The 19165-nt window shown below is 37.6% G+C and overlaps 1 protein-coding gene across 2 annotated transcripts in view; it reads left to right on the top strand.

Moving 5' to 3' along the window:
• LOC124795205 (ovarian-specific serine/threonine-protein kinase Lok-like) overlaps positions 1–19165 on the top strand; it is a 212867-nt gene that overhangs the window by 163715 nt on the left and 29987 nt on the right. For both annotated transcript variants that reach the window (XM_047259115.1, XM_047259116.1), the window contains exon 7: positions 4449–4635. In XM_047259115.1, coding sequence (XP_047115071.1) covers positions 4449–4635 — 187 coding nt within the window. The remainder of the gene's footprint in view (positions 1–4448; positions 4636–19165) is intronic.

The raw sequence follows: 19165 nt of genomic DNA, 5'->3' as shown, positions 1-19165 counted from the left end.
AAGAAATAGAGACTAATGAATAATATGTGTAAACCAAAATATATGGCTGTAGATAGAGAGATGCTGGATGAAACACTTTCAGCTGTCAAGAGTGTGAAGCGTTCATTGTCTACCATTACAGAATATTATTAAAAAAATTCTCACAAAATGCTGGTCATATGTAAGGGCTATTAGTGGTACCAAAGTTAGTGTCCAGACACTCGTACATAAGACAGGAACTGAAATTGAGGGTAGATTAGCAGAAACAGAAATGCTTAATTTTATTTCAATGTTTCTTTACGAAAAGAAACTCAGGAATATTGCTCCAATTTAATTCTTGTACCTCTGCAAAAAAGAGAACCAGCTCCATGAACAAAAAGAGCTGAATGGAGGAGCAGTACTAAGCAAAGGAGGGAAAGCTAAAAGGTGAAAGGAATGTGTAAAGGGGTTATAGAATTGAAATGAACTGAAAAGAAATATTACAGAAAGAGAAGAGGAAGTAGACGTAGGTGAATGGGAGATAAGATGCTGCAAGAAGAATTTGACAGAGGACTTGAAAGACCTAAGTCAAAACAAGGCCTCTTGCATAGACAGCATTCCCTCAGAACCACTGGTCATTGTAAAGCCAGATGACAAAACAATCCACATGGTGTGCAAGAGGTATGAGACAGGAAAAATACCTTCAGACTTAAAGAACAATGTAGTGATTCCAATTACAAAGAAAGCAGGTGCTGGCAGATGAAATATTACCAAAATATTAGTTTAATAAATCACAGCTGTGAAATATTGACATAAATTATTTAGTGAAGAATGGAAAAATTGGTAGAAACTGACCTCATTCTGGAGAAATGTGGGAACATAAGAGGCACTGCTGACCCAACTACTTACCTCAGGAAATAAGTTAAGGAAAGACTACCCATCCTTCATTTCTATACTTACAAACAGCTTTTGACAGTATTAACTAGAATACAGTATTTTAAGCATTGAATCTGCCACAGAAACAGTGCATCAGCAATCACATGCATTGTGCTGCTTCACCATTTATTTTAATTCTCTTTGTACTGTCTAACAAACACAGAAGAAATGTAAAAACGTACCATCATTTGACCATCAGACAGAATCCTGTATGGACGATAGTAATAAGCATCCCTGGCATAGAGAAACAATTGAAAGATTTGAAAACAAATAAACCACCAGGTCCGGATGGAATCCCAATTCGATTTTACAAAGAGTACTCTATGGCATTGGTCCTTTACCTAGTTTGCATTATTCATAGATCTCTTGCCCAGTACAAAGTCCCAAGTGACTGCAAAAAGGCACAGATGACTCCAGTATATAAGAAGGGACCCAAAAAATTACAGACCAATATTCCTAACTTCTGTTTGCTGCAGAATCCTTGAACATATTCTAAATTTGAATATAACAATCTTTCTTGAGACTGAGAAGCTTATGTCCACAAATCGGCAAGGTATTAGAAGGCATCAAAGCAATTCAGAGGTGGGCTATGTGATGAAGCAAGCTGGGACCTCTTTACTTACTCTCTTGTTCTGCTATCTGCCTCCTTAAATTAATTTTATTTTCATTATTGTCTAATTACCATTAACATACATTAGTATAATCTGCATTTCCATAAAAGAGAAAGATTGGCCCTCAGTCTTAAGAAATGTGGCACCAGATCAAATTTTGCGTTTAGTTTTGTGTATGTAATCAATTTCCTAATATATTTTGACAATTACTAATTAATATCTTTTGGTGTTGGGTTAAATCAGTAATTGTTTCATGACTTAAATTCTATTGTTGACTTATAAACAAATATAAATTCTGTGTTAATTATAAACATTTGAAAGAACTACCAGGACTCTTAAAGTATTTATTTGGCTCTCATTGAAAACACTTTAACAAAGCTATCCCTTAATTAATTCCAAAATAATTAGCAGATTTGTCAAAAGCATTGTTTGTATAAGTATATCTGTCAATTTCATGATTTAAACAAATAACTCAGCCTAATATTTGTGATAGAAGTAACTGTTAAAAAGGAGGAATTTTTTATGTATTCAGTTAATTGTATGAGTTATGTTTTAATTGTAATTTCTGTAACTTAAACATCAAACAATGTGTAGTTCCATTGCCTATTGTTGTGAGGATATATAAAGGACAGATTTTTGGCCCCAAGACAGTCTAGTCCATGACCAGTTTACAGATGGGGCAATATGTACCAGAGTAATGCATCAACTGAACAGTGGAATTAGTGTAACATAAATAGGCCATGTGTTAAAATAATTACAGTGTCTGTTCAATTTATTTCAGAAATAGTGAACTGTGTGGTTAGGTATCTACAGCTCATAGATGTTTAACAGCAAACTACTGTAGCTGTATGCTGATGTTTGCCTGAAAACTATTAATGAGGCTTTTCAAAAGTTAACCAATAGTGAACTGGCCATATAATTGTGTAATGTTGGGGGTTGTGAACTGAAATTAAAAAAAAAAACTGTGAAAGGCCACTGTGCAACTGTTGGCTACATCATTTACAGTAGTCAGTGTTTAACTTCCACCCCCCATTTTTCATCCAGTATAACCAATGCAGTACGTTGACACCGAGGACTATCAACAAAGAAATAAAGCAGGTGAATGTCACAGCTGCTAGATTTGTTACTGATAGGTTTGAACAACACGTTAGTGTTATGGAGATGCTTCGGGAATTCAGGTGGCAATCCCTGGAGGGAAGGCGACATTCTTTTCGAGAAACACTGTTGAGAAAATTAGGAGAACCAGCATTTGAAGCTGACTGCTGAACAATTCTACTGCTGCCAACATCCATTGCACATAATGACCACAAAGATAAGATATGAGAAATTAGGGCTCATATGGAGGCTTATAGACAGTTGTTTTTCCCTCACTCTATTTGCGAGTCGAACAGGAAAATGGAAATGACTAGTAGTGGTTTGGGATACTCTCCACCACGCACCATACGGTGGCTTGCTGAGCACCTATGTAGATGTAAATGTAGAAGATACTAATTCCTTCTTCAACGAATGTGCTGTATAAGAATGATGAAAGGGGTTAACCTTGTCTGTCTCTTCACTTTATTTTAGCTGTGTTTCTCTTCCATTAACACTTATTAATAAGTACTACTTCCTGTATGATTTCCATATCAACCTTGTATCATTCTAGTCATTTGTCAAACTTCTCTTTATTCATTCATTAATTTTCAGTTTTTCTCTGCAGCATCTTCTCACTTGCTTCATGAATTCCATGTATTAGCAGTAGGTTTCATAATTTTGTAAGTGAATACTACAAGTGATCTGAAATTTTCTATTTATCACATTCACTAAAAATGAGGTGGTATTTAGTATCCAATAGTTGTTTTTAACTATATGTTACTGAAGTTTCTTGCTACTAAGCAAAACCAGGTTTGAGTGCATTCACAGGAAGGGAAGAGATCTGAATGATTACTGCTCTCAACTGTACTTGATGTAACAGTTGATGTAAGTCCAAAACAAATATAGAAAGTAAATTTAAAAAATAGGAAAAGCAACCACTCATCTATAGTTGATTGATCTGTGCTGCATAGACACACACAACAGCACAAGTCATTACTAGATATTACATTACTGTGACGATGGCAACATTATGTGTTACCATGACCAAGAGTGGGTGACACACACAACAGCACAAGTCATTACTAGATATTACATTACTGTGACCATGGCAACATTATGTGTTACCGTGGCCAAGAGTGGGTACATCTGTGTCTTTGTATTTGTGTGTGTAAATAACCACACAAAAATCAGTGTGACAGCTCAAAAGCCAGCAATGTCTCTCTGCTGTTACTTACATGTATGTGCCACAAACCAATCAACTACAGATAGGCATTTGCTTTTTTGTTTACGATTTGCAACCTAGAATCTTTGTTATTGTAATAACAATATAATGAAAAGGATAGTTGCTACTCACCTTACAGCGGAGATGCTGAGTCACAGAAAGGCACAACAAAAAGACTGTCAGAATGTTAGCTTTCGGGTAACAAGGCCTTTGTCAAAAATAGACAGGCCACACACACACACACACACACACACACACACACACACACACACACACAAATGCAACTCTCAGCCACATGGCCACAGTCTCTGGCAGCTGGAGTCTGGCTTCAGCTGCCAGAGACTGAGGTAATGTTGGTGTGAGATGCATTTGCACGAACATATGTGTATGTTGTTTGTTTTTGACAAAGGCCTTGCTGGCCTAAATCTCTTGTTGCAACAGTCTTTTTGTTGTGCCTTTCTGTGACGCAGCATCTCTGCAGTATCGTTAGTAGCAACGATCTATTTCATTATATTGTTACATTCCATCCTGGATTTTCCATTGTTTGTTATTGTAATAAGTTATGTGAGTTCATGCAATTTGAAACAGTGATACATGTATTAATAATGTGACCAGCCTAACTGATTTTAATGCCATTACTGTCACAGCCTGAGTGGATCATTACCATTCCGTGATCCCATTGCTATCATGAGAGGGCAGTATCATATTACCAAACCACCTGAAGTGTGGGTAAATGTATCGTATCCTGCACAAGAGCTTGTGGACAGTATGTTGAAAAAAGACCCAAATCAGAGGATTAAAGTTAAACACATCTTGACGCATCGTTGGCTACAGGTGACTATTGTTATTTATCAGCTACTAGTTTTAATATATTAACAAATTTTACTGTTTTCTTTATCTTTATGTTTTCATGACTGTCCTCTAGTTGACTGCTTTTAAAGAATACAGCAAATACCCATTATTCCCCATAAACTTTGCTTTCGTTACAGGACATTCACATTCAGTAATTTTCTATTTTTCAGTGATGTAGTGTGATCTTACACTCACTGTTTCAATTTGTCTCCAATTTACTGACTCAAAAGATTCTTAAAAGATGGGATCATAAGATTGCAAGTGTCTATAAGATAAGTATTGCTATGTATGTGGTCATGAATGAACGAACGTGGAATGAAATTTAATGCAAACAAATGTGACATCCTGGTTAGAACCAGAAAGTAGGATAGAGTAACTACTGGAATAATGAATGGAAATTAATAATTAAAGAGTGTGGAAAGTGTCAAATACTTGGGAATTGTGACAGAGAAGATCAGTGAACATGGCAGACAGGCCACACCTTTCCTGCTTAGTGTTATGAGCCTGGTTCGGAACAAAGACATCCAACAAAAAAAAGCAAAGAAGTAATATATACAAGTTGATACATCCCAGTACTAATATACGCATCTAAAACATCAGTAATGAAGAAAAGAGATGTAATCAGATTACAGGCATGTGAAATGAAGTCCCTCATAAGGACAGGAGTAACAAGAAGAGATAGGATAAGAAGTTAAAGGGTAAGGAAAATAGTGAAAGAGGAACCCCTACAGAACAGGAAGAAACATCAAGACCAAGCTGGTATGAGCACTTTAAGAGAATGGAAAATAAGAACATTCCCAAGAAGTTACATGAAATGGAGGTATGAAGTAAACGACCAAGGGATAGGTGGCTGAAATGTAAAGGAGGAGTCTATTGAAAATAAGGTACAAGGACTGGACCATAGTGAACACAGAAAGATGGTGGGAAAACATGACTAGATGGTGAGGCTTATGTTTCAGACAGACCCAGCATGCGGCCAGAAACTGTTCAAAATGATGATTATGATGATGTGATCATTTTATCGAGGCCAGAGAAAAAGAGTACTCCATTAACATAAAATGTTTAAGACCTCCAAAGAATACTTTGACATGCCTGTACAGTGTAATATATCATTTTTATATAGAAGAGAGTTCACAAAGAAGATGGGAAGTTGCAGATTCAGATTTTTCAGCTGAGGATATAGAAAAATACTATCATAAATAGGAAGATGTAAATGACTTGATTACAGACCTTGGTTTCACAAAGTCAAGGACCGAGCTTTTGACATCAAGATTGGAGCAGTGGAACTTGTTGGATGAAGGTGTGCATGCCAGAACAGAGAAAGTGTCACTAAGAATTTTTCCCCTTCATCAAAATGACCTATGCTTCTGCCACAGTGTGACTGGTCTGACTGGCACTGTTGGAATAGACTCCAATCCAAATGAGTGGTGCATATTTGTAGACAGCTCATCAAACACATTCTTAATGGGTAAAGATACCCATCCCCTCCTCAGACTCACTCAGTTCATCTCAAAGCGGATTACACAAGCATAAACTTCTTGCTAGAATTCGTAAAATGTATGGTTACAAGGTAATAGGTGACTTTAAAATTGTGATATTTCTGATGGGTCTCCAAAGTGATCTACAGCAGAGTGTCTCTAGGACAATAAATGAGACAGGAAAATGGTTTAGTGATAATGCTTTGATCATAAATAAGGATAAAACGGTATTGATGAATTTCAGTAATATTTAAACTACAGCTAAAAGAAGAGTAAAAGGTGAGTTAGGGAACTATGTTATTGCACAAGCTCCATACACAAAATTCCTCGGTATATGGGTGGATGAGACTTGAGATGGGAAAAGCATCTAAAGTTTTGAGTAAAAAATTAAGTAAATGCTGCTATGTGCTAAGAATGCTTCGGGAATGCTGCAACACTGAATCATTGCTGTGTGCCTATTATGCTTACATGAACAGTTTGCTTAGATATGGTGTGATCTTCTGGGGAAATGCAGGTACAGCAAAACAAGCTTTCAAACTTCAAAAAAGGGCTATTAGAATAATGAAAGGGGTTCCCTGCAGAATGTCATGCACGGAAATATTTAAAGAATTTAAAATAATGACTCTTCCTAGCTTATACATTTATGAAAGTGTATGCTTTCTGAAAACTCACCAGGAATTTTCAACATTAAATAAAACTGACTTTTAAAACAATGAAAAAAAACCTACATAATTATAAATGTTCATCCCCTACAAATGAAAAACGTTTTATAACAAAATCAAAGGGGGGAGGTATATAAATTTTGGGACCTCCTCAGAAATTTTTGTAAGAAATGTACAATGTTGAAGTATTGAGAGGAGTAGACACAGGCTCAGACCACTACTTGGTTAAAATTAAAATCAAATTCACACCGTCAAAGAAAAAATGAAAAAAAAAAACTAATAAAACAAGAAGGAGGTATGACCCATATCAGCTAATTAAAAATAACAAATACCAACAAATAACACAAACCAAAAAGTAGCAGATGATCTAGAAGAACTGGTACCAAGTCTAAAGAAACGAGCTCACTTGAAACCACAAAGTACACCTGCGTGGAGGACTCCAGAATGTGACAAATTCCATGAAGAAAGACACCAAGCATGGTTAAGGTTTCAAATAAACAAAACAGAAGAAAATGCCATCAACCTCAAAAATGAAAGAAAAAAATCATAAAAAAATTAGGAAAATTAAAAGAGGATTCTATAAAGACATAATAAACCCTATAGAAGAGAATTACCAAAAAATCATTTCCAGGAACTGATACAAAATCTTTGGGAAACAACTACAACAGTACGAGCCGTGAACACTAATACTGAATGATGAAGGTGGAAGAATGGCAGACAGAAAATGCTGAAATGATGGCAAAAGCATATAATAAACTTTTGAATTGTGAAGAACACAAAGAATTCTTAGGAATTGACCTGAGCATTGGACTATGGCCATCATACACCCCCCCCTACACAAAAAGGCGGATAAGAGCAGTCCAGACAACTGCAGAGGAATCTCTCTCCTAGACTAGACATACAAGATTTTATCCAAGATCCTATATGGAAGAATCAAGGAACAACTAGAACAGGAGTTAGGGGAATATCAAGTAGGTTTCAGACCATGAAGAAGCTGTGCAGAGCGAATCATTAGTTTAAAATTGATTATGGCATACTACAGGACGTGGAACAAGCCTGTTGCAATACCACTTGCGGAGTTTTAGAAGGCATATGACTGCCTCCATAGACCTTCAGTACCAAAAATTTTATGAAACCTGGGACTTCATCCAAAACTAATTAAATTAACAAGACTTACTGTAGCCAGAACCAAACTGAAAGTTAAGTTTAGAGAAGAAATTTGTGAACCATTCCTTAAAAAAACAGGCTTAAGAAAAGGTGACAGTCTCTCAGCAGTACTGTTTAACTGTGCCCTGCAACACTTAATGAGAGAATGGTACAATGATAACCCAAAGCACATTAGAATTGGAAATGCTAAAAATAATATAAATTTGAACTTCTTGGGATTTGCTGATGATCTTGCTCTCCTAGCCAACAATGTTCAAGAAATCAGGCAACAAGTTAATTCACTACAAGAAGCAACACATAAAATTGGCCCCAGAATATAATTTGAAATAAAACCAACAGAGATTATGCTATCTGACCCACCACTTGGAAACAAAATTACAATAGGAGAACAAGAAATCAAAATTGTTGATAAATTTAAATATTTGTTGAAATTGTAACTTACAAGCTAAATGAGAAAACCTCATGGCAAAACAGAATAAAAAAAACTGAGCAAAGCAGATTATAATAACAAAAACACACACAACAAAAAACCTATCCATAGATGCAAAATTAAAACGTAATACAATAGTTACGCAACCAGAAATAACTTACACAGCTGAAACCATCTTCAAAACATCTAATATAGCAGAAACTGACAAAATACACTTGTCTCTACCTTTAGTAATCAGGACATGCATAAATAAACAACATCAAGTCAATAGGCACTGGAGAATAGCTTACAATGAAACAGTGTACAAGAAAATAGAACCAGTAATAAGCATGATCAGGAAGAAATGTATCTCATTCTTTGGACATCTGATCAGAACACCACAAAACATAATAAGTACTGATATAATAAACAAATTGTGGAATAGTAAGAGCGACATTAAATGGATCACAGAAATTAAGGAAAATACAAGAGAACTCCAAATTACAGCAGATGACTTAAAAAACAAAACAGAGAGAACCAGCATACTGCAAGAGACACAACCCAAGCTTTCAGAAACCACATAGTGCCAGCTGACTCCAGAGTCATAAAAAATAATGAAATACATAAACACAACACCAGGAAGAACTCAAATCTGCATGTTTTACGTACAAACACTCAACTGTGTAAAAAGGGAGCTTTCCACATGGGCCTCCAACTGTTCAACAATATTCCCACTAGTATTAAATCCACTGAAGATAACATAAAATTTAGCAAAGCCATGAAGTCATATTTGTTGTGTTACTGTTTTTACTCTATAAATGAATACTTAGAACAGTAATCTTGCTATTTTATGTTAAACTGAAAACATTGAGCAATATAGTACATTATGACACTATATGTTAGTATATGTTAACAATGTTGACTGATATTTTCCAACATCTGCAACACACTATGTACCACCAGATCACATGGAATAAATAAATAAATAAATGAAGATCAATAAAAGGGCTACAGGAAGAGTGACCTCAGATGAAGAAAGAAAGAAAATATGTCAATCAATCAATCTCCTTATTCATCCATTAACAATATACATTGTATGGATGTAGTCAATTACAATATAGTTTCTTATCTTTAATTTGTTTCAAAAACTTGGATAATAAATACAAATATTTTATATCAGTATATATAAATAATATTACTTTTCCAGATTCAGATATTCTTCAATGCTATAAAAACTGTGTGTTAGTAAAAACTGTTTAAGATCTACCTTGAATTTATGAAATTCTTTAATTTTCTTTATTGTAGAAGTCCCCCCTCCCATGAACAATGGACCTTGCCGTTGGTGGGGAGGCTTGCGTGCCTCAGCGATACAGATAGCCATACCGTAGGTGCAACCACAACGGAGGGGTATCTGTTGAGAGGCCAGACAAATGTCTCATTTCTGAAGAGGGTCAGCAGCCTTTTCAGTAGTTTCAGGGGCAACAGTCTGGATGGTTGACTGATCTGGCCTTGTAACATCACCCAAAACAGCCTTGCTGTGCTGGTACTGCGAACGGCTGAAAGCAAGGGGAAACTACAGCCGTAATTTTTCCTGATGGCATGCAGTTTTACTGTATGGTTAAATGATGATTGCGTCCTCTTGGGTAAAATATTCCAGAGGTAAAATAGTCCCCCATTCGGATCTCCAGGCGGGGACTACACAAGAGGATGTCGTTATCAGAAGAAAGAAAACTGGCATTCTACGGATCGGAGCGTGGGATGTCAGATCCCTTAATCGGGCAGGTAGGTTAGAAAATTTAAAAAGGGAAATGGATAGGATAAAGTTAGATGTAGTGGGAATTAGTGAAGTTAGGTGGCAGGAGGAACAAGACTTTTGGTCAGGCGAGTACAGGGCTATAAATACAAAATCAAATAGGGGTAATGCAGGAGTAGGTTTAATAATGAATAAAAAAGTAGGAGTGTGGGTAAGCTACTACAAACAGCATAGTGAACGTATTATTGTGGCCATGACAGGCACGAAGCCCACCCCTACTACAATAGTACAAGTTTATATGCCAACTAGCTCTGCAGATGACGAAGAAATCGAAGAAATGTATGATGAAATAAAAGAAATTATTCAGATAGTGAAGGGAGACGAAAATTTAATAGACATGGGTGACTGGAATTTGGCAGTAGGAAAAGGGAGAGAAGGAAACGTAGTAGGTGAATATCGATTGGGGGTAAGAAATGAAAGAGGAAGCCTCCTGGTAGATTTTGCACAGAGTGCAACTTAATCATAGCTAACACTTGGCTCAAGAATCATAAAAGAAGGTTGTATACATGGAAGAAGCCTGGAGATACTGACAGGTTGCAATTCTTGGTGATATTCCTTGAAAATCAGTTACTGAATCTATTATTTTTATGTTCACTATAAATCCTGTACCAAATTGAGGTCACTGCTTCATAATCCTTTGTCTTGGTTTCCCATTATAAATACTATATCCTTGTGATTCAATGAGACCTCTATTGTGTTTCTCATTCATTGGCCGCTATTAACATTTTTTGTTTATTTAATTCATCTGTGACCTTCTTGAGTTTTCCAGTCTTAAGTAGTGAGTTCATGTTGTGCGTTACAATATAATTTATTTGCTTATGTTGAATCTTCTTTTTGTGCATCAGTAGGCATTTGGGTGATTGCAAATGTTCTAATTCATTGATACCTTCTAGTTGGCTACCCACCAAATCTGATGTAGCCTTTACCTACTTTTCTGGGCAAGACGGTGACTTTTTCCCCAAAAAGATCTTTCCATATTTGACTTTCAAAGGTAATTAACCTTAGCTGGAACATACTCTGATTTACAACTATGGTTGTTAACCACAGAGAGTGTCTTTGGTGCATGAGAGCTACTTTATTTCAGTTAAGTTTGCCAGTAAGCTGGTTAGGACCCCCCATCCAACACCTGGGACGTGCCACATAAATCACCTCTCCTCCTGCTATGACAGCATGGTAGCTGATTTTACTATTGTTTCCCTGCTTTCTTTCCCTTTGGGGTGGCAGAGACATTAGGGCCCCCTGTAACAGATAACACTGGCTAAAGAGGAATTAATTCCGTGTGAGAATGGCTAATGTCAAGCTGGAACCATTGGTAGACACACAAAAGGTGCTGATGCCTCCATGACTCGTAAAGCTGGATCTGCAAAGCTATTGGTTAGAGGTGTGACTAATGAATCGGCAGTCTTCAAACACCTGCTAGGCTTCTTTCCCGAACTGTCCAAGACACGAGGTTGAAGCTGGTGTTTTTGCTTGACAACAGATAAAGATCACACAATGTAAGGAATTTCCAAATCTACTAGTCATAAGGAAAATACTGCTTGAAAATGGTTTATAGCAGTAGTTTAGGGTATTTTGGGCAGACATAAGTCCGAAAAATATGTGCAACTAGTCAAGGCTGCAGTGAATATCTTTGACATAGGGAGACACATGATGTCCCACAAAATCCATGTTCTTGAAGCTCATCTAGAGTTCAAAGAGAATATTGGAGCATACTGAGGGTTGAGAAGGGAGTGAGACAGGGTTGTAGCCTATCGCCAATTTTATTCAAACTATATATTGAGCAAGCAGTAAAGAAAACAAAAATTTGGTGTAGAAATTAAAATCCATAGAGAAGAAATAAAAACTTTGAGAGTTGCCAACGACATTGTAATTCTGTCAGAGACAGCAAAGGACCTGGAAGAGCTGAACGGAATGGACAGTGTATTGAAAGGAGGATATAAGATGAACATCAACAAAAGCAAAATGAGGATAATGGAATGTAGTCGAATTAAGTCAGGTGATGCTGAGGGTATTAGATTAGGAAATGAGACACTTGAACAAGTTAAATGAGTTTTGCTATTTGGGGAATAAAATAACTTGATGATGGTCAAAGTAGAGAGGATATAAAATGTAGACTGGAAATGGCAAGGAAAGTGTTTCTGTAAAAGAGAAATTTGTTAACATTGAGTATAGATTTAAGTGTCAGGAAGTCTTTTCTGAAAGTATTTGTGTGGAGTGCAGCCATGTATGGAAGTGAAACTTGGACAATAAACAGTTTAGACAAGAAAAGAATAGATGCTTTCAAAATGTGGTGCTACAGAAGAATGCTGAAGATTAGATGGGTAGATCACATAACTAATGAGGAGGTACTGAATAGAATTGGGGAGAAGTGGAATTTGTGACACAACTTGACTAGAAGAAGGGATCAGTTTGTGGGACACCTTCTGAGGCATCAAAGGATCACCAATTTAGTACTGGAGGGAAGCATGGCGGGTAAAAATCAGGATGTAAGTTGCAGTAGTTATTCAGAGATGAAGAGGCTTGCACAGAATAGAGTAGCACGGAGAGCTGCATCAAACCAATCTCTGGACAGAAGACCACAACAACAAAAACAACAACAACTGAGAAAAACAAGGTGGATGCTCTCACTAAGATAGTCTGAATTTAAAACATCACTCTTATTTTTTTTACCAAATACTCTTGGCGTCAACATACAAATATGGCAGGAAGATAACCTCCTACCACTGAAAGCAGGTGCTGTTATGAGATGGCTTGTTTGCATGTAGCATTTAAACAGCCTATATGATGTTGCAATGACTGTGTTGTTCAGAAGTACAATGCATTGTTCACAGGCACTGCGGTGACTACAGCCATTATGAAATACATGAGATGTATTCACAGTTGAGAATATGGGCAGCCATCAACTGTATAATGAAATAACTACAATGAGAATGCATGCATGCATGTCCAAAGGAACATTGCATCATACTTCTGAACACCACTTGCACTGCAATATTGTATTTATCTGCCGACACGTTAAAATGTCTCCACTGTTCAGGAAATACATTATCCAGGAATATATATATATTTTTTTACATTATCAGTGTGCCATTCTCCGTAACTACTGATTTTGGCAACCCTTTGAATGATAACATTCTGGACAAAGTTTGCACTGTTTTCATAAGTTATAGTTGACATTTCGACCACATAACGGAATTTACCAAATGTATACATGACAATCAGGCTGTAGCTTTCCAAAAATGGGATTCTATGGTCTATGTATTGAATTGGTCCATAAGTTCTTAGTGTTTGCCCATTAGTTTAATAAACACAACAGCCTGCCAATGGTGGGGTAATTTTTTGATTCCATGTGACTATAAATCTGTGATATTGAGGTGAAGAACTTGTCAACTCATGTTTGGAACACATTTTCATCTGGAAAGGAAGTTCCCTGAAGGTTGTTTGACAGAGAGCAGGAAAAGTGAACATCTGAGGGAGCAAGCACACACTTCACAAAAATGACGAAGGAATTTGTGGTGCATCACAGATGCTACGCTTAACTTATTCTCAAAAAAGAAAGCTAACTATCCACAGTGCAGGTGGTATGTGGTACCCATACAACCAATATTTGAACCTGCCTATTGCACGTTAATGTCTCATAATGGTGGAGTGATCACAGTCCATCACATTTGCCAATTCTTGAGTACACTGACGCGGATCATTGTGGGCTAATGCGTCTAAACGATGTTCATCAAACCCTGAAGGTGTTCCTGAACGTAGAGAGTCTTTAATGAAAAAATGATCCTCCTTAAAATGAGAAAACCATTTTTGTGCTATGTCCCCTGGCATTAATCCCATAAATGACACAATTGTTTCTGGCTGCCTTCACTGCTATCACCCCTCTGCTGAACTTAAACAGCAGAATATGTCAGAAATGTTCTGATTTCTCAATTTGACACTCTCTTTCTAGTGTCCACATGTCCACTCACTATCTCCAAATGACAAAATGTAAACTCAAATAGCAACAGTGAACTAAAATTAAAAAATTACGATTGATAAATTAACCCACAGCAACTGGAATACCAACATGCAAAACAGAAATACCATGAACTTTTGCAGCAACCTAATATACACATGACCAGAATTCTGATGCTTGCAGCCATGATAAATATTGTCTTAGGGGAACTGACTGGTATTTCTGCATGAGTAGCATTTAGGCAGGATCACTAAAGGATGACTCCCAAGTGGCATTAATGCAGCATGTGAAGCACTATCAGTTTCAGCAGTTTTGAAATCACCATTCATGTCTTCCTGATTCTGAATGCACCAGAGTGACACCACTGTAGACAGTTAGAGCATGTTTCATGTGACAGTATGATTTAATTTCTGGTTGATTGAGTAACTCTATCTAAACGACACTTTGTTTGAATGTGTTACTTTATTCCGGATAACACTGATTCCTTTGGAACAAATTTGTTATCAAAATGGCAACAATAGAAAATTTTCAACAGTGTCTTGTTTCATGATACCTAAAGCAAAACATACATCAGCAGAATTGAAATTTTTATCCAGCCATATGGGGATCTGTAAACTGTTTCATAATTGCTGTTTGATAAAAGCAGTGCCCCTTGCTGTAAGCATTGTGCTGTTCTGGAAGCGTCTGTATTATGTGGTCCAAGTATATCCACCAATGGCTTGTGATCTGTAAGTAGAACGGACTTCTGCTGTAAATGTACTCATGGAACTTTTTGGCAACAAAGACAATAGTGAGAGCTTCCTTTTCATTGACTAAAATTCCTCTGAGCAATTTCTGCTTTTTAGGATGTGAACGCTATTAGCCTTTCTAAACCACGTTGTGTATGTGACAAAACTGGGCCAATTCTGTATTTTGAAACATCTGCTGCAATAGTTAACATTTTAATTAGATGGTATTGGGTGAGACATGTTATGTTTGGTGAACGTTTGTTTTAATTTATGAAATGCACATTGGCATTCATTGTTCAAGAACCATTTTGCTCCTTTTCATAAGAATTTTTTAAGTGATTCACTTATGGATGCTGCATGTAAATGAATTTCTGATAGTAATCAATTTAGTCTAGAATGGCACACAATTGTTTGAGATCTTTGGGAACCAGAAGGTACTTAATAGCTTCATCATGTTTCAGTGTTGGTCTGATGCCTTGTTGTGACAGAACACATCCGAAGTATTGGACTTCCCACTGAAAGAATATGCATTTTACATTTTAAACTGTCCACTTGTAAAATCTTAAATACGCATACCAAGTTATGCAACAGTTTTTCAGCAGTGTCCCCTGAGACTATAATATCATCTGGGTAGTTCATAGCATTAAGAGTTTTCCTGATTCACTGTTCCCAGTATCGCTGAAACAAACATGGTGCACTGGCAATCTTTTGTACTGATGAAGTCCAGATGTAGTACTGATGACCAAGAATTTCCACGTATCCTCATTGAAGGCTACTTATAAGTGGGCCTCCAAATCTAGTTTTGCAAAATATACACCACCAGCTAATTCAGACATTAGTACATCTGGTTTTTCAATTGGATATTAATCAGTTATTGATTGCACAATGACTGTAACCTTAATAACCCTGGAAATCCTTAATGTACCATTCAATATATGTAGACAATAATTGGCATAGCTCATCTGATACTAGTAATGGGTTGTGTAATGCCATTCTGTTCAAGCTGATCAAGTTCCTTTTTCACTTTGTCCTTTAATGCATGGAGAATATTGTGTACTTTACAGCATTTTGGCAGAGTGGTTGGCTCCAGTGAAATGTACATTGTGTAGTTTATAATGTTAGTTGTTGCTTTAGAAAAAATGGTATATCATTACAACAGCTTTTGCTACTCTTTACTACAAACATCAGTAAGAATATGATTCATCCTTTCATGGATTGTGAAGTCGATTTTATTGAATAAATTAAGGCCCTGTCAATTTGTCCCTTTGACCACTATAATTCTGATCTGCTTTGTAAACTGTTTGCATGCAACGGCCATTATGAAATGTTTGATCAGTGTTTGTTTATTGCTGTATATAAACAGAAGCTTCAAAATTCAATTATTATTGGTGACAACTTTTTGAATACTTGCAGATTAATCAGAGTAATGGAAGAGCCCACATCAGTTTGAAATATCAATGGTACTTTATTTGACCAGAGTGTCATAGATAAAGCTTTGTCATTATCTGAGACGATAGCATTCAGTTTACTATTTTATTTCTTTACTCATGCTTATCTTGAACATAATTTATGTTACCAGAATTTTTATTATGAATCACTTCCATTTGTTTTGGTTTCTTGTTACAGTGCATTTGTGTTGCAGAGTTCAGTTTCACGACCTTTCTTTTTGCAGTATGTGCATTGTGCATTTCTGAAGAAATAATATTCACACTTGTGACTGATATTACAGTATGCACATGAATGTAATTTCCCTCTATGGATCTGTTTATGAACTGCAATAGCCTGCGACTAATGCACATGGTCATGCTAAAATTTTGACTATGCAGGCTATTGTTGTTGACATACTGCAAACACACTAGCATCTTTGAACTAGAACACATCAGTGGAGGCAAAAACACCTACTCATGTTCCCAAGGTAAAGGCAAACATTCCTGCAACGATGGATTAGTTAAACTAAAAAGGTCTTTCTTTACTTCATGCTCAGGAAAGTGCATGATAAGAATGTTATGAATGCGAGAATCAGTGTAAGACTTTTTTCAGCTCTTATTTCCACACAGTAATTTGCAATCTCTAGTGAGCTCCTATAATTACGCTATCCCCTCTTTGTAAGGATGATTGGGTGTTTTAAAACAATGGAAAAATTTATGCCGGGTGTGTCAGGTGGGATGGGAAGAGGGTGAAAGAGGTGGGAGGCAGGAAGAGAGTTTTGGGACGAGTATCTAGTGGCATGGAGGGAGGCAGCTGGTTTGCTGGCTAGGAATGTGGGAGGGAGGGATGGCAGGTGCATAGGCAGGCATGTGGTACATGGATACCACAGCCAATGAGAAGTGGCAAACAGTGAAAATGATGCAAAGATGTGAACTGGGAGGGGGTGATAGAACAGAAGAAGGGGAAACTGTTGGGTGGAGGGTGGTGGGACAGTGGACCATTGGAGATTAAGCCAGGAGGTATACGAGAGAGAAGGATGTGTTGCACACATAACTCTCACCTCGTTTCGGAAGAGCTAGTGGTGAAGAGAAGGATCTAGATGGCCCAGGTTATGAAGCAGCCATCAAAATTGAGCATGTTGTATCACTGGATGGTCAATTTTGCTCTTAGCCACAGTTTGGTGGAGGCCATTTATTCTGGTAGTCAGCTGGTTGCTGGTCATACCAATAAAAATAACTGTGCAGTGATGCAGTGGATCTGGAAAATCTCTCCCATACAGGCTCAGCATCCATGGACTGCATATATGTAGCAATGACAACTCCCTTATCCAGTACACTGAAGGTCTCATGAGGGTCTCCAGAGACAGGCACTACCCCACAAACCATGACTGCAAACAGATTTCCCATTTCATACTCTCACACACCTGTAATACTCCCACCAGCTCCAAGAATCAGCTACAAATCCAAGGAGTGCTGCCCATGTCACCCAGTACCACCCTGAACTGGAACAACTGAAGCATATCCTTCACCATGGCTATGATTATCTATCATCATACCATGAAATGAGGGACATTCCACCCAACTCTCCTAAAATGATATACCATCCTACACCCATCTACACAACATCCTAGTCCATACATATGCCATTCCCGTCTCATCCCTTTATCACAGGGATCATATCCCTGTGGAATACCCAGATGCAAGACACACACAATCCACCCACCCAGAACTTCCAGCTTATCTTACCACTAATGTGAAATTCTTTATGCTTGTTTATTTATTTGCTACTCAAGTATGTGATTTTCCCACCAGCCCACTAAATCTGTCAAAATTATTACAAATAAAATCATGAGATTTCATACCCTCACATTGTGCAACATATCCTTTGCACCGTTAACCCTCCTGGTCTCAATCTCTGTTGCTCCGCTATAACCACCCCTCTGCCAAACAGCTCCCCTTCCTCCATTCTATCACCCCTTCCTAATTAATGTCTCCATGTCACCTGCACTGTTTCCCCACTGGCTCTGGCACCGGTCTATCACATGCCTAGCCTGTGCAGCTGCATCTCCCTCCCTGCTGCATTCCGCATTCCTAGCCATCAAACTGGCTGCCTTCTTCCAAGCTACTAGTTACTGATGCCAGCCCCTCTTCTTGTGTCTCATCCCTGTCTACCTCTATCCATCCCACCCGACACAAAACACCCAACTCATCATTGCACTTGCCAAACTGCAGTCCCTGCATTGTGCATCCAGTTTGCATCCTGCAGTGGCAGAGACATTGTGAATCCAGCTGGCACTGTGGAGGGGCGCATGTGCACATTATGAACAGTCACATGTCTGACATCAAAGGTGGAGAGAGGTTTGCAAATAGGAGTAGCATCCCCTTGTTTGAGACAGACTGTAGCGGGGATTGACTGAGAGCAGACCATGTCACTGGAGGCAGTCCACCCTCATTGGCGCGATACACTGAATTGGTAGTTTGTCTGATGCTGCAAAGTAAAACCATGTATAATTGTGTGGGAAGTGACTTTGACTGGGCCACAATAGTTTTATTTTGAATGGGTGACAGTAACTACAGACCAAGACATGGTTAACTCAGATTAACAAGGCTCATGTCAACATACTGTGTCATGTCTCTTAACTGCACTTATAAATAGGACTCTACTCACTATCTTACTGAGGATATTCTTAGTTTTGTGGTCAATATTCACAGCTGCCCTTATGAGCATCACTGAGTGGAAACATAACAGAAATGGAGAATCTTATCCTGAATGACGCCAAGCAGTATCTTAAATATCATGGAATTTTGTGTATAGAGTCCCATGCCCATGTCGTAGCACATTTTGTACAGACATCATCGAAAGTGTGGGTTTG

Source organism: Schistocerca piceifrons, chromosome 4, assembly GCF_021461385.2.
Source record: "Schistocerca piceifrons isolate TAMUIC-IGC-003096 chromosome 4, iqSchPice1.1, whole genome shotgun sequence".
NCBI classification, from domain to species: domain Eukaryota; kingdom Metazoa; phylum Arthropoda; class Insecta; order Orthoptera; family Acrididae; genus Schistocerca; species Schistocerca piceifrons.
This window is presented reverse-complemented; position numbering and strand designations above follow the sequence as displayed.